Genomic DNA, 13024 nt, shown 5'->3' on the forward strand with positions numbered 1-13024 from the left:
CTCACCGAGCCCACGGTGTTGCTCCACATACCCATCGGGCGAACATCGGGGGCCTACGTCGTCCCCCTCTCGCCAACATGAGCACGGAAGAGAGCGGCGCGGCGCCCTCCAAGTTTGTATCGCAAGCCGAGCTTAATGATGCGCAAAAACGAAGGGAGAAGGATATTCAAGATGCGTATGCTCGGTATGTACACATTGGCTAATCATCCAGGATCGGCGAAGCGCCCCCTGAAGCACCCAAAGAGGAGGCTTACGATCCACGCCCTTTGTACGAGGTAGGTACACGACGCACACAGCCTAATCATATCAGCGCCTTCAAGAAGCCAAGGCTATTCAAGATGAAAAACTCGAAGAGATGTTCAAGCTACGCAACCAATTCCGCGGCCTCGATGAGAGTGAGTCCCAATTCCTCGCAGACATCGAAGAGGCACGGCGGAAACGCGAATGGGAGAAACGCCGTGAAGACGCTTCAGCGTTGGAGGCATTCCGAAAGTATGTTGCGCCTTTACTTATACGTTAGAGCTACAGTCACAAAGACGACACCAGCCGCGCCCGCCGTCGACAAAAGTACGGTCCCTGTCATTCCCAAAAGCAAACCACGCGCATCCCTAGCCAAGCGGAAGAGAGATAACGCCTTGGGAATCGTCCGCAAGACGCCAGGAACCCCCACAGAGAAACCTACCAAGATCCCCAAAAGCACGGAAGAGAGCGAAAATCCCACGAAAGACAACAAGGAAGCCCCTGATTCATAATACCATATAGACATCTTTATGTATATTATTGACCAGCGCAGGGGCGCAAAAGGTCACTCACTAGGTCGCGCGATCATCAAAAAATGGGATGCGGTGCATCCAAAAAAGCTATGACCCTGACCAGGCTCGAACTGGCGACTTTGGAGTAACACGGTGGTATTAGCTCCACACTCTAACCAACTGAGTTACAGGGTCTGTAGCTTACTTCACTGTCATGGTTTCTGGTATATGTAGTTCCATTTCATACATACTCTTACCTACGTCGCAAAGCCCGCCTGTTGGAGAGCGGCAAGCAACTTGTGGCCATCAGCCAGTGCGTATCCAATAGTCCGCTGACGGAAATCCACACCCAGCTCCAGCAAACTAATCACGTCGTCCACCAACTGCGCTTGGCCTACCAGTGCACCAGGGTGGGTCGTGAAGTTCGCCGACATGAGATGAACGTGCAGATGGAAATACGTAGGCATGTAGTGCAAGAAACAACGTAGAGACGAGGAGGAGCCATCTGCACTAGGTGCAGGGAGGCCGTACTTTTCATGGGCGATCTGTGCACCCGCTTTTTGGATCTTGCGTAGCAGAGGGATGTGGTCCTTGGTCAGGTCACGCATGTTGGTCAGCGACCCATCTCGCACAATGGCTACCATGTAAAGCGAGGAGAGAGTACGTCGGTCCCACTTCAAGTCTGGCACAAGGACAAAGCCTGTTTTCGGGTCTTCATCGTTGTACAGCACAGACTCGCGCTCCGACTCTCCATTCAAAATGTTGTGCACCCATGTCACTTTGGAGGCAGGTAGCGACTCAATCCATGGCTTTGTTACCGTTTCATACATGTGCGGTGTCTCAATGATCATGCGGCGTTCCGGGGCGGAATACTTTGCAATCAAGTCCGAGTTGGCAGGGCAGATGAGAGACATCTTGGTATGCGCATCCGTGTGTACTTGATCAGAGGTCCATCCAAAGACCCATGTGTAGATATCATTCTGTCCGATCTGCTCCAGATGAGAGAATGTGTGCTCGAGTCCCTGTTGTAGCGAAGCTAGGAAGGCCGGTGTGAAATGCGTTTTTTCCATCAAGAGCAATGCAGGGACCCTCTCGCCCTGATGCTCACATTGTCCAAGTAGATTGACAGATTTTGCACGCGGGTCTTCGTACAAGATTCGCTCCAGCTCAAAGCAAGGAAGGGACGTCTTGGCTTCGGCGCCCATGGTGGTAAAGGGGGATAGGGCATGCCTCCACACGATGAGGTTTCTCCACCACAACGACGATGGATGCAATGTACGTGTATGCCATGAAGCCTGACGCCCCAGCTTGGCGATCCCACCTGTTACACGCATCTTACTAGGTGGTATCGGTATTGTGTCGGTATCATGTGCACTGAACATCATTGGTCCGTATGATGTGGCTCTCCTCTGGCCGCATGTGAAGCGCCACTACCAAGTGTGGCGTGTGGTGTCCTCATTCATGTATGCTGGGAGCCGTATGGACCTGGTGTTCAGAGTGTTGTTCTTCTAGTACGTGCGAACTAGACTCACCGTAGTAATATGTCGAGCACCTTGGAAAAAATGGGGTATGTGAACGATACAGCAGACTACGCATGGTCCACGATGGGCATAGCCGTGCTGATTCTGGTACGTTTGTACGGATCTGTGCTCACATTCAGATGATCAACTACGTGACATCTTTTCCTTTGCTCTTCCAAGCATTGTTGGGCTCGGTACTTGTACGTATCATGTCTGTTCTTACGTACAGAGTCAATGGGCCATCCATTTACCCCACATGCCAGTCTCGATCTTCGGCCTGATCCAGGTGCCGGGCGTCTATGTGCCAGGGGCTATGCTATTTCTGGAAGCAATTGTCGCAGGCCCCGAAGCTGCCAAAATCATGCTGGTAGGCGCAGTGGCTGCCTACGTATGGCACTACATTCGCTCCGCGCCTCGTGCGCCACGGTCGCGCATCGACGCGCGTCTCGTGGCGTTCCTGGCCAAGTACGTGGCGCCAAGGCTAGCTACGCCGACATGGTTCCGCGAGGCATGTGGTGTTGTACGCGAACGATCCACAGGGTACGGCACGGCCTTTGCTCCCTTACGACGAGGCAAAGCAACGACCACCACAGGCACCTCTTCCAGCCGCCGTTCATGGCTGGGCCGTGGCACCTCCAGCCGCCCTGCCCAGCCGGATCGCGAGTCGATTCGACGTGCAACAGAGGCGCGATTGCGAGCCAACATGTCATAGAGGTACATACATATCTATTTGCACAAAACGCCCTGCTGCAGCACCGCCAGCTGCGCACCCAATGCCCATCCCAACTCAAAGTCGCTGATCTTTTTCGCGAGAGTAATGGTACGTGATTCGTCCAACTCGTAGCCGAGACGAAGGAGCGAGTGCATATATGTCAAATCCAGGCAGTAGTCTGCACGTTGCTGAAGCTCTGCAAGCGCTTCGCGGGAGAAGGCGGGCTTGAGCAGACTCCATTGGCTGGGCGGCGCACAGACTCGCTCCGCAAGCTGGCCCAATTCCTTCACTGTGAACTTGGGACCCAGACCCAGCGGGGTAATGCGATCGTAGAAGTACGAAAGGGCGATGATATCCGCATCCTTGAACGCTTCAGATAGCGACGGCTGGTAGACGCCTGCAAAAGAACAGGGCGCCAAGTGGCACTCGGCGTCCTTGTCCATCATGACTTCGACAAAGCGCTGGCAGGCACGGAAGCCGCCATGTGTTCCCATCATCGTAACTTCACGCCAACCGGCCGGCCCATTCGAGACTTTGGCGGTCTTTTGCATGCCAGTTGCATAGCAGGGGCTTGGAATAAAGGTATTGGACGGCGTGAACATGTCCCATGATGGGAGTGAAGAGCCTTGGTGAGACTGGAAATGCATGAAAGCTGCGAGAGAGTTGGTCGATTGGCGTGCTGTCTTGAGGCCATAGCCAAGATAGGAGTTTTGGTATAAAGTGAATGTAGCATTTTCAAAGTCCCGCAGTTCGTATACATGGTCGCCAGGGTGCATGGGCGCCATACCTTGCAGCTGCGGCTCAAAGACAATTTGGGTCGATCCACCGCCCAAGTCCAGGACAGCCGCCGTCTTTTTCTTCTTGTCCGAGCCGATTAAGTTCATCAGGTAATTCACAGTAATCCAAGCAAACACGCCTTCTTCACGTCCATTCATAATTTCTACGCCACGGGTGCTGGGACTGCCATCAACCGAGACGCCATCAGCGATAGGGAAGGGATAGTGGTCTTCAATCAACGCACGTACCGACTTGATAATCACATCACTCTGCTCAGGACCCAGCAAGCGGAGCCCTGCAGTAGCCTTCAAAGAAAGAGGGGCACATCGTTGCAACGATGGAGGGATGATCTGCATGGCCTTGTCAAGAAGAGGACGGAGAGAGTTAGCAGCGCCCAAGGCATCGGCACCGTAAGAGGACAGACCGGGCTCAATATGGTCAAAGTGCTCAAACTCCAGCTCAGGCGAAGATGTGCAGTAATTAAACTTGTACACATGAATACGGCTGCCCGTACTGCCAGCATCCATCATGATGGCATACTGCACCAGAGGACGCTGCTTGCCATGCATATCATACACAGGCGGCGCTTTCTCGCAGCGCGTAGTTTTAGTGGGCTCGGGGTGCAAAGCAGGGGGGACACGCGCACCTGTCTTGCGCATCGTAGGCCCTGACAGACCTGCAAAGGGAGCGACAGCTGACCAATGCACCTCCTGTCGAATTTCACTAGCGGTGTCACGCAGAATCGTAGACACATTTGAATGCAGATGAAGTGGTACAAGGATCAACAAAATAAGTATCGTGACAAACAGAAGCACTAACGGCTTCCTTGTTCGGATAATACGCGGTGACCACGTCATAGCTAGTGAGCACGACGGTCAGCAGCAGCAAGAACAACGTGTTGTTCTGGAACACAGCGGCACGGCACAACCAAAAATAATAAACGGCACGTGGCACGCTGCTAATGTCGGTGGCAAAATGCGTCCAGCCCCGTACGGCATGAAGGGCCCCGCAAAGAGCAGTTCATTACGGCGCTGGCAAAGAAATACGCACATCATGAAGAAAGGAGAAGATGAGAAGAGTTTAGATATTCTGTCTATATTTTGGCATGGAGTAGGCGATAAGACCCACTTTATCAGGTGCCATTGATGATAGGAAAAGGGAGAGGAAGAGTAAGTAGCATGACACATAAAGCTACACAAAAGCATGTCCCACTGTTTCACAAATGGTCTGTAGAAAGACTAAAATACGAAATCAGAGGGTAAATCTTGAAAAAAGCACGTCATCAGCTGATAAACATGCTAATAATAAAGCTTGGCCTAAGATTAGAGTAGGAAACGCTCAGAGAACCAAGCACTTCGACTTGCTCCGGCCACCACGGGGCTTCTGTATAAGAGCAGCGCGGGTCGCATGCTCAAAGACTTCCCGGACACCTTCGCCAGTCTTAGCGCTGCATTCAAGGTAACGAACAGCACCGATCTTCGAAGCAACTGCCATACCCTCCTCAGGGGTAACAGGGCGTTGGCTTGTCTTGCGCAGCTCCTCAATGATCTTAGGGTCGCGACGCAGATCCTTCTTGCAGCCAACTAGGATGATAGGCAAGTTTTGGCAGAAGTGAAGTACCTCCGAGATCCACTTCTCTTGGACATTATCAAGACTGTCGGGAGAGTCGATAGCAAAGCAGATCAAAATGACATGAGAGTCAGGGTACGAAAGGGGGCGGAGACGGTCATAGTCCTCCTGACCAGCCGTATCCCAAAGAGCAAGCTCGACGTGACGACCATCGACCTCAACATCCGCCACGTAGTTCTCAAAGACAGTCGGAACGTACACCTGCCATGAAGTTAGCACAAACTCCAACAAAACACAAGAAGAACATACCTCAGGGAAAGTGCCCTACAATACGAAATTCACAACATCAAAAGCATTATGTTAGCATGCCGTTCCAGCGGTTTTTTACTCTCTACCATGCGCTTGTAGCGCACGCAGAGAAGCGTGAGTAACATACCTTCGAGAACACAATCAGAAGACAGGTTTTTCCGCAAGCACCATCACCGACGATAACCAACTTCCGGCGAAGTTCAGTCATGTTTCACTGGACTCAAAATGTGGTATACAGATCAGGTACAGTGTGACCTCAATAGAATTGAGAGACAGAGAACAAAGTATGCGCTCGGCGGGGCAATGTCATGCAGCCGACAAGCTAGGCCCGCCGCCCGCTTAGTTGATCCTTGCATAACTCAGCCAGTCATGTGGCAATAAATTACATCGGCCGCATGTGCCAGCTCAAAGTGAAAAAACTTAGAAGGCTCTCTTATGTGATAAATTCCTCAATTCCCCCAGCCGATGTGGCTATAGTATAGTGGTCAGTACGTATCGTTGTGGAATTGGTTTCGACCATTCGCAACAATTACCGATGAGACGCCGGTTCGATTCCGGCTAGCCACACTTTTTAGAATCCCTTGTGTATTAGCTACATGCTTGTATGTGGAAATGGCGACAGCTGTGGCATATGCCATGTGGCTATAGTATAGTGGTCAGTACGTATCGTTGTGGAATTGGTTTCGACCATTCGCAACAATTACCGATGAGACGCCGGTTCGATTCCGGCTAGCCACATTTTTTGCAAATTTTTGCTACTTACTCGCTCGATAAGGTGCCACTGGCGTTCTAGAAGCAGAAGAGTATAGCTTATGAGCGCTCTTCCTACGCATTTTTCAGTCCGTGCGTGTCACTACTGTGTATTTTAAGCTCATCATGCCATCTTCACAAAGCGTTCTTGGTGGAGTGTCATCACGTGGAGTGGCCTGGTTGTCGGCTGGCACGGGTTGAGCCCTGCGCGCCAGTCTAACCAACACTCTTAGTTGTAAGTCAAATCAGCCAAAATGGTACGTGTGATTTATACAATTGCAAAGAGTCTCATACATTCCTACAGTCTTCTGGTGTAAAGGTCAGTCAAGAATGCCTGGAGCAGTTTCAGTCGTTGAAGCTGGGCAAGAAGATCAAGTACATCATTTACACTCTCTCGCCTGACAACACTGAGATTGTTGTGGCTAAGACAAGCGAGTCCGGCAACTACGATGACTTCCTTGCTGAGCTGCCACCGGCTGAATGTCGCTATGCAATTTACGATTTCGAGTACCAGAAGGGCGATGAGGGCAAGCGAAACAAGATCTGCTTCTTTACGTGGTACGTATGACGGGCGTTGTAGCCCCATGTCTAACACTGGTAGGTCGCCTGATGACTCGAAGGTGAAGCAGAAGATGCTTTACGCTTCTTCCAAGGATGCTCTGCGTAAGGCCCTTGTTGGCATTGCTACTGAGATCCAGGGTACTGACTTCAGCGAGGTTTCGTACGAGACTGTGCTGGAGAAGGTGTCCCGTTCGACGTTCTAAATGCATGTATCGTATAGGATGAATAACATGCGCTGTTTTACAATATTATGTGTTTTGGCATCCCCAGCCAGCCCAAGCTGTTGCCTCGCGTACAACGTTGGGTTCCCATTTACAAGCCTGACCCAATATAAAGGCAGCACCGAGCCATTTTTGCAAAAGTAGCGCCACGACGTTTTTAGAGGCAAGTAGGCTCGTTTCCATCGTGGATATCCAACGCTCCAAAGCATTGATGTTCCATAGGTTGTCATCAATTTCAAAGCGACCGAACTTGTCCGTCGGTGGAAGTTCCGGATACGCGCTCCAAGTCTTTTGGGTAGTCCACAGCACAGAGGAAGGACCAAATAGACGTGCCAACGTATCGTCTTCAAGTTCCTTCTGAGACAATATTTTGACGACAAACAGCTTATTCCATGTTTTTCCCTTATATGTAGCATGGTTAAGCTGGCGAAGGTAGCTCATAGAGAGGAACTGTATGGTAAATACATAGCGGACGTACCTCTGGCTCCGTCCCATCGGGAGCAGTCGTTGTCAAGATAGTATGTGGCATAGAAGTAAGAGGCATAGCCCCAGCAAAGTACTTTACATTGAGCTTGGATGAACTCGTTACAACAATTGTGACGTGAAGATGCTGGAATTTGTACGAAGGTACGGTATGATGTGTATTGAGCAGAGTAATACCTGCATCATGCCAAGGTGTTGCGAGAATCACGGCATTGTATACTTCGCCATGCCCATCCTTCGTCCCGACCCACCATTCTGTATGGCCAGGTTTGGCAGGATCGATACTTGCGCTCATTTTCATCAGACCTGTGACCTCGCCTTGGACGCCAAAACGTACATAAGCGCCACTCTTTTCCAAAAGACGCTGAAACAGTTGTTCGTTCCCACCGCGGATACTAAAAGCATCTGGGGCACCAGCAGCCACCATAGCAGCTACAGCGTGTATAGTGCTGACAGATTGAGCGTAGATGGCTCGTGTAAGAGCATTGACCATTTCATCAACAAACGTATCTGAGACTTTGTTGTGCAAAAGCAAGTCTCGAGCAGATTGGGACGTCGTGTGTTGCAAACCCAAGCGATGAATGATATCACTGACGTTGCTCCATGGGTATCCAGATTCGCTCTCAGTGGAATGTCTAGTCCGTTTATGAAGGAACGATGGATTGTAGAGCTGCGTGAAAGAGGACGCTGCTTTGGTGGCACTGAAAGTAAGACGTACCAATACGTACAGATTTAAAAATGTCTGGGGACTGTTTCCATATCTCCAATACATCTTGAGTTGGTCCCATTTAGTTCCATCGAATTTGTCAATGACAAAGTCGCGACCATTCCACAAGCCATAGTCGCTACGCGGCATCGATTCTCGTGGGACCGCCTTAAGGTCCATGGCTTGGGTCGCCTGACGCATCTGTGTATTCATTTTCGCAAATATACTGGCACCTGATTCCACAGGCGCGATCGATGGATCATCCAGTGGATGAACACTCCAAGCACGACCACCTACGCGGTCACTTCGCTCGTACACAGTGACATAGAGGCGCTCGGGGAAAGACGTGTTTTTGCATGTGCCTAGTCCATACTTCCTGGCTTCTTCCAGCTTTTCTTGCGCTTTCGCAAGATAGTACGCGGCGCTAGTGCCCGACGGACCTGCGCCGATTATAGCAACGCGGAATTCAGGCCGAGCTCCTGAAGTCGGGCATTCAGAGATGAAGGAAGGCGCTGTGACAGACGCAGCACTATCTTCCACGCCAAAAAAGGACTGGTTTGGAACGTAAGGTGCAGCATACACGCACCAAAGGCACACGAACCACACTAGGAAGGTGGCATACATGGCCCGCCAAGGCCCAGTGGACCGTGCCATCTCGAGTGGAGTGCCTGGGGCGAACAGCGTGGAGGCACTCCACATGGCAAAAGATGTGTATGACCTGATTTCAACATGGCGCGCGCGCAACCACCATGGCTTCGAAAAAGGTGTCGAAGCAAGAGTTGCTTGCACCAGTCTCACATGAATTGGAGTTCGGAGGTGTAGCTGGTGCGCTCTTTGTGACAATTACTGTACCACTCACGATGTACTATCTTGCCTTTGGATGCAATGAAGAACTTGGATGCGCCTTGTCAATGCCGGTTACGAATACGGATGCTTTCTTAACGTTTGTGAAAGACAAGTTTGTGAGCAGCTTTTTTGATACGACGGCATGGAAACTCTACTATGCTTGGTATGCGTACTGTGTTATTGCATGGGCGATTCTTCCAGGCAAGTGGATCAAGGGGCTGCCCCTACGTACAGGCGAGCAGCTTCCGTATAAAATCAATGCGATGCCTACCGGCGCTATGGCCCTGGGCATTGTGTGCACGTACATTTCACTCAAAGGACCTAAGTCATTCACGTTCTTGTACGACCACTGGCCGGGATTTCTGAGCGCAGCGTTGGTCAACTCCATTGTGCAAGCGATTTATGTGTATGTCGCATCGTTTGTGGGCGACAAGTTGTTGGCCTTAGGTGGCAATAGCGGCAATATCCTATTTGATTGGTTTATTGGCCGTGAGCTGAACCCACGTATCGGCCTTTTTGATATCAAGACATTCAATGAATTGCGACCTGGCCTGCTGTTGTGGGTATTGATTGATATCAGCTGTGCTTGTCATCAGTTTGTTAGGCTCGGCGAAGTGACGGACAGTATGCTCCTAGTTACGGTGTTCCACTTATGGTATGTCGTAGACTCGCTGCTGCATGAGCCTACCATTCTATCGCAAATGGACATTACGACAGATGGCTTTGGGTTCATGCTGAGCGTGGGTGACCTGGCCTGGGTACCATTCACGTACAGTCTGCAAGCACGCTATTTGGCCTTTACACCTGTTCATCTGGGCTGGCCAGGCACCGTGGCTGTGCTACTGGTCCAGTTTGTGGGCTTTTACATTTTCCGAACCGCCAACGTGGAGAAGAACGATTTCCGGAACGGACGCAACCCGAAGAGTGTGTATGGCCTCAACTAACAATAGACCTGAAATTCATGACGACATCCACTGGCCGGAAATTACTGACATCCGGCTGGTGGGGACGCAGCCGTCACCCTAACTACTTGGGCGACTGGATCATGGCCTGGGCTTGGTGCCTGCCCTGTGGCTTTGGCACGCCCATCCCCTACTTTTACGTGGTGTACTTTGCCGTGCTACTTGTGCATCGCCAACTGCGCGACGATGATGCTTGCAAGAAAAAGTACGGCGCAGAGTACGTATCCTCTCATGTGAAAGAGGGCGGAAGACTGACACATGCCTTATTTTTCTCGTACGCTAACCCATTGCAGCTGGGATGTTTACGTACGTATCGATAGCATGCCAAGTAAACTAACAAGCAGTGCCGACAAGTGCCCTACCGTATCATCCCTTATGTGTACTGATACGGCCTAGACGCAAGCAATGTAGTGAAGCAAATACACTTCATAGCAGCACACATGGTTCGCACCAGAGTGATGTAATTAGCACAGTACAACAGCTACTTTAGAGACGGTCGCGCCTGTACATCTTGTCGAATTTACCCTGGCATGGTTAGTCATGGTACCTTATCATATGGTACATACGTTGATGTTCATGAGCTTGTACTGAGTACCCTGCTCCACGTTGTTCCACGGGGTCGGGTTGTTCTGAGAGTTAGGCCTACCACACCGTAGTAACATACCTTCTTGTCCCAAATCACATCAGGGGAGCGCGCGAGACGAGAAATGTACCACGTAGCACCACCCACGGCAAGACCGGTGAGGGCGATAATGGGGTACACCTCAACGGGCACACTTGTCATGTGAGCTTCCAACGATATCGATAGATACATACATCTTAGCCCAGTTCGTGGCATTCTTGGCAGCAGACGAGGCAGTCATGGTGATGGGGAACTCTTTGCCGAGGCGGCACGTTTGGCCTTTCACCAGCGGCCTATTTCGGAACACGGGTTGCGTCACGTGATTATGGGAGTTAGGGTGACAATGTCTGTGCGAGCATCGAAAAAGCCTATCGCAGCACCTTGCATAGCGCGAAGCCAGGGAAACGAGGCGAACACTATATATCATTCTATACAGACATACGCAACAAATAGAGAGGGGAGTACATGAGAATGAACACTGAATTAAATGGTACCGTTGCGAACAGGACCCGTAACAGTGAAGTCAGTACCGTTCTGGCCGAAGCACACTAGATCGAACTTGGCATCACGGACGGCTGATTCTTGCTGGTGCGACACAAAGTCTTGCAGCTTGCACAGACCATCGGGACGAGGCGAGCAACCCTGGTCCTGATTCAGCGGAATGACGGCCTCATTGATCTTTCCACGGATGTAGCTCGTGGTTGCGTTGTTCTCTTGGCAGTCCATGACCTCCCAAACGAGACGCGCAGCAAACGGCGTCACGCGGCTCGAGCGGTAACGGCGCTTAGGATCAGGCTTCGTCGTAGGCAAAAAGTCACTAATTTGCGTCACGTTCAGCGACGTGAGCACCGAGTGAATAATGTCGTCATGCGTAAAGTCGGCGTACAGCGGCTGCATCGATGGGAAGTACGTTGTGTTGCCGTCCAACGTCGTGTTCTGACCTGTCACAGGGCCTTTGAATTGGCTCTTCGTCAGGCGGTCCAGGAATTCAACGACCCAGCCGACGCCCTGCGCCTTGCCTGCCGGGTTCATAAAGCCATAATCGCCCTGGAATTGCAGGTCAATGTCGTACTCGTAATTCTCCCATTCTTCCTTGGTAAACAGGCTGCAGAAGTTCGAGTAGCCCAGACCCACAGTCTCGTACGGGCACATGCTCATCATGCCATACATCAGGTTAGGCGTCAGCTTCACACCTGGCATCATTGGTTGCAAACGGTCGATCGGCGCTTTTGTGTATACCTGTTGCCATTCGGTGCTGAGCTGATCACCGATGTAGAACGAGTCCAAGTTCATGTTTGGGCAGCCAAACCACGATGCAAGAGTGTTGTTCTGCTTGTCGGCCTCGGTAAGCACCTCAAGATTCGCACGCGATGGCGCATCCCAGCCAAAGAAGCCCAACATCCAGTAACGTGCCGTATCAAGCATACGGCTTTCGGACGTCGTGCGCAGCACCAGCTTATCAGTGTAGTTCTGGAGGAGGCGTGCGTAGTCATAGTAGTGCTTCGTTCCTGAGTCAAAGAGCTCCTGGGCACCCTGGTGTACCAGCACTTCGACACCGATGGAGAAGTTCCACGAGTTCAAGAAGGCCATATCGCCCGTGGCATCGAGTGTACCGGCCTTTGTCGCATTGCTCACAGCAGCACCGAACACCGATGTGGCTTCGTGCGAGCTGCTCGTCGGGTACCGAGCACCGTGGCGATGAAGAATGTGCACCTGCTTGATCTCACACTGGTCCGGCATCGTTCGGTACGCATTGGTCTCCGGGAAGAGATCGTCAGCAACATGATAGGGCGACGTAGTGCCCAGGTTACGGAAGATATCATCTGACGTTGCGTGATCCTTGTCCGCATCCTTAGGAATCCAGCGCATTTCTACGCCGTAGTTGTTGCCCTGGAACTCGGTAGAGTTCAATTTGTCGACCTGCGAGCGCAGAGGAGGAATGCCGTAGGCAACAGGGCCAGCGAAACCCACATCCGTAGGGAAAGGCGTGTTTGACGTGCCTGTGACATTGTTCCAGCTTGTCTGAGAAGCGTTCTGGGCATGGCTTACAGCCGCCAGCACCAACGACAAGAGCAGCGCGATTTTCGCCATGGAGAAACAAAGGGCAAGGAAGGTGCGATGCGCAGCGGAACCCATACTTATTTTGGCTATTCATTTTAATTGACTCCGCTCCACATGCGGGATGTGCTGTCCAATCTACGTGCAGATGCATTTAGCCAAATTGGGCAAAAAAA

The 13024-nt window shown here is 51.4% G+C and overlaps 10 protein-coding genes across 10 annotated transcripts; 4 read left to right on the forward strand and 6 right to left on the reverse strand.

The window, feature by feature from the left end:
• Positions 1-77: 77 nt before the first annotated feature.
• Malapachy_2215 (hypothetical protein) lies at positions 78-752 on the forward strand (the record flags this gene model as incomplete). Its single annotated transcript, XM_018136707.1, has 4 exons — positions 78-184; positions 212-275; positions 311-492; positions 521-752. The coding sequence occupies 4 exons, from the start codon at positions 78-80 to the stop codon at positions 750-752; spliced, it is 585 nt and encodes a 194-aa protein (XP_017993341.1).
• Positions 753-1009: 257 nt separating this feature from the next.
• Positions 1010-1957, reverse strand: Malapachy_2219 (scavenger mrna decapping enzyme; the record flags this gene model as incomplete). The annotated part of the gene is made up of 1 exon (XM_018136711.1): positions 1010-1957. The coding sequence occupies one exon, from the start codon at positions 1955-1957 to the stop codon at positions 1010-1012; it is 948 nt and encodes a 315-aa protein (XP_017993337.1).
• Positions 1958-2016: 59 nt separating this feature from the next.
• Positions 2017-2984, forward strand: Malapachy_2248 (hypothetical protein; the record flags this gene model as incomplete). Its single annotated transcript, XM_018136740.1, has 5 exons — positions 2017-2027; positions 2060-2263; positions 2290-2380; positions 2413-2472; positions 2502-2984. 5 exons carry the CDS (start codon positions 2017-2019, stop codon positions 2982-2984), a joined length of 849 nt encoding a protein of 282 aa, XP_017992854.1.
• Positions 2985-3059: 75 nt separating this feature from the next.
• Positions 3060-4420, reverse strand: Malapachy_2225 (gda1-guanosine diphosphatase; the record flags this gene model as incomplete). The annotated part of the gene is made up of 2 exons (XM_018136717.1): positions 3060-3073; positions 3097-4420. 2 exons carry the CDS (start codon positions 4418-4420, stop codon positions 3060-3062), a joined length of 1338 nt encoding a protein of 445 aa, XP_017992795.1.
• Positions 4421-5099: 679 nt separating this feature from the next.
• Malapachy_2226 (small gtpase-binding protein) lies at positions 5100-5847 on the reverse strand (the record flags this gene model as incomplete). The annotated part of the gene is made up of 3 exons (XM_018136718.1): positions 5100-5591; positions 5640-5654; positions 5767-5847. The coding sequence occupies 3 exons, from the start codon at positions 5845-5847 to the stop codon at positions 5100-5102; spliced, it is 588 nt and encodes a 195-aa protein (XP_017992794.1).
• Positions 5848-6643: 796 nt separating this feature from the next.
• On the forward strand, positions 6644-7153 carry Malapachy_2207 (actin depolymerizing factor; the record flags this gene model as incomplete). Its single annotated transcript, XM_018136699.1, has 3 exons — positions 6644-6650; positions 6674-6947; positions 6991-7153. The coding sequence occupies 3 exons, from the start codon at positions 6644-6646 to the stop codon at positions 7151-7153; spliced, it is 444 nt and encodes a 147-aa protein (XP_017993398.1).
• Positions 7154-7198: 45 nt separating this feature from the next.
• Malapachy_2229 (prenylcysteine oxidase precursor) lies at positions 7199-8984 on the reverse strand (the record flags this gene model as incomplete). Its single annotated transcript, XM_018136721.1, has 3 exons — positions 7199-7621; positions 7650-8912; positions 8958-8984. The coding sequence occupies 3 exons, from the start codon at positions 8982-8984 to the stop codon at positions 7199-7201; spliced, it is 1713 nt and encodes a 570-aa protein (XP_017992801.1).
• A 125-nt stretch (positions 8985-9109) lies between these two features.
• Positions 9110-10554, forward strand: Malapachy_2211 (erg4 erg24 ergosterol biosynthesis protein; the record flags this gene model as incomplete). Its single annotated transcript, XM_018136703.1, has 4 exons — positions 9110-10130; positions 10157-10385; positions 10462-10474; positions 10513-10554. 4 exons carry the CDS (start codon positions 9110-9112, stop codon positions 10552-10554), a joined length of 1305 nt encoding a protein of 434 aa, XP_017993345.1.
• Positions 10555-10654: 100 nt separating this feature from the next.
• Malapachy_2231 (hypothetical protein) lies at positions 10655-11031 on the reverse strand (the record flags this gene model as incomplete). The annotated part of the gene is made up of 4 exons (XM_018136723.1): positions 10655-10693; positions 10735-10797; positions 10833-10944; positions 10985-11031. The coding sequence occupies 4 exons, from the start codon at positions 11029-11031 to the stop codon at positions 10655-10657; spliced, it is 261 nt and encodes an 86-aa protein (XP_017993449.1).
• Positions 11032-11273: 242 nt separating this feature from the next.
• On the reverse strand, positions 11274-12881 carry Malapachy_2243 (3-phytase a precursor; the record flags this gene model as incomplete). The annotated part of the gene is made up of 2 exons (XM_018136735.1): positions 11274-11878; positions 12059-12881. The coding sequence occupies 2 exons, from the start codon at positions 12879-12881 to the stop codon at positions 11274-11276; spliced, it is 1428 nt and encodes a 475-aa protein (XP_017992847.1).
• Between the last annotated feature and the right edge of the window lie 143 nt (positions 12882-13024).

Source organism: Malassezia pachydermatis, assembly GCF_001278385.1.
Source record: "Malassezia pachydermatis strain CBS 1879 chromosome Unknown scaffold2, whole genome shotgun sequence".
Lineage (NCBI taxonomy): Eukaryota > Fungi > Basidiomycota > Malasseziomycetes > Malasseziales > Malasseziaceae > Malassezia > Malassezia pachydermatis.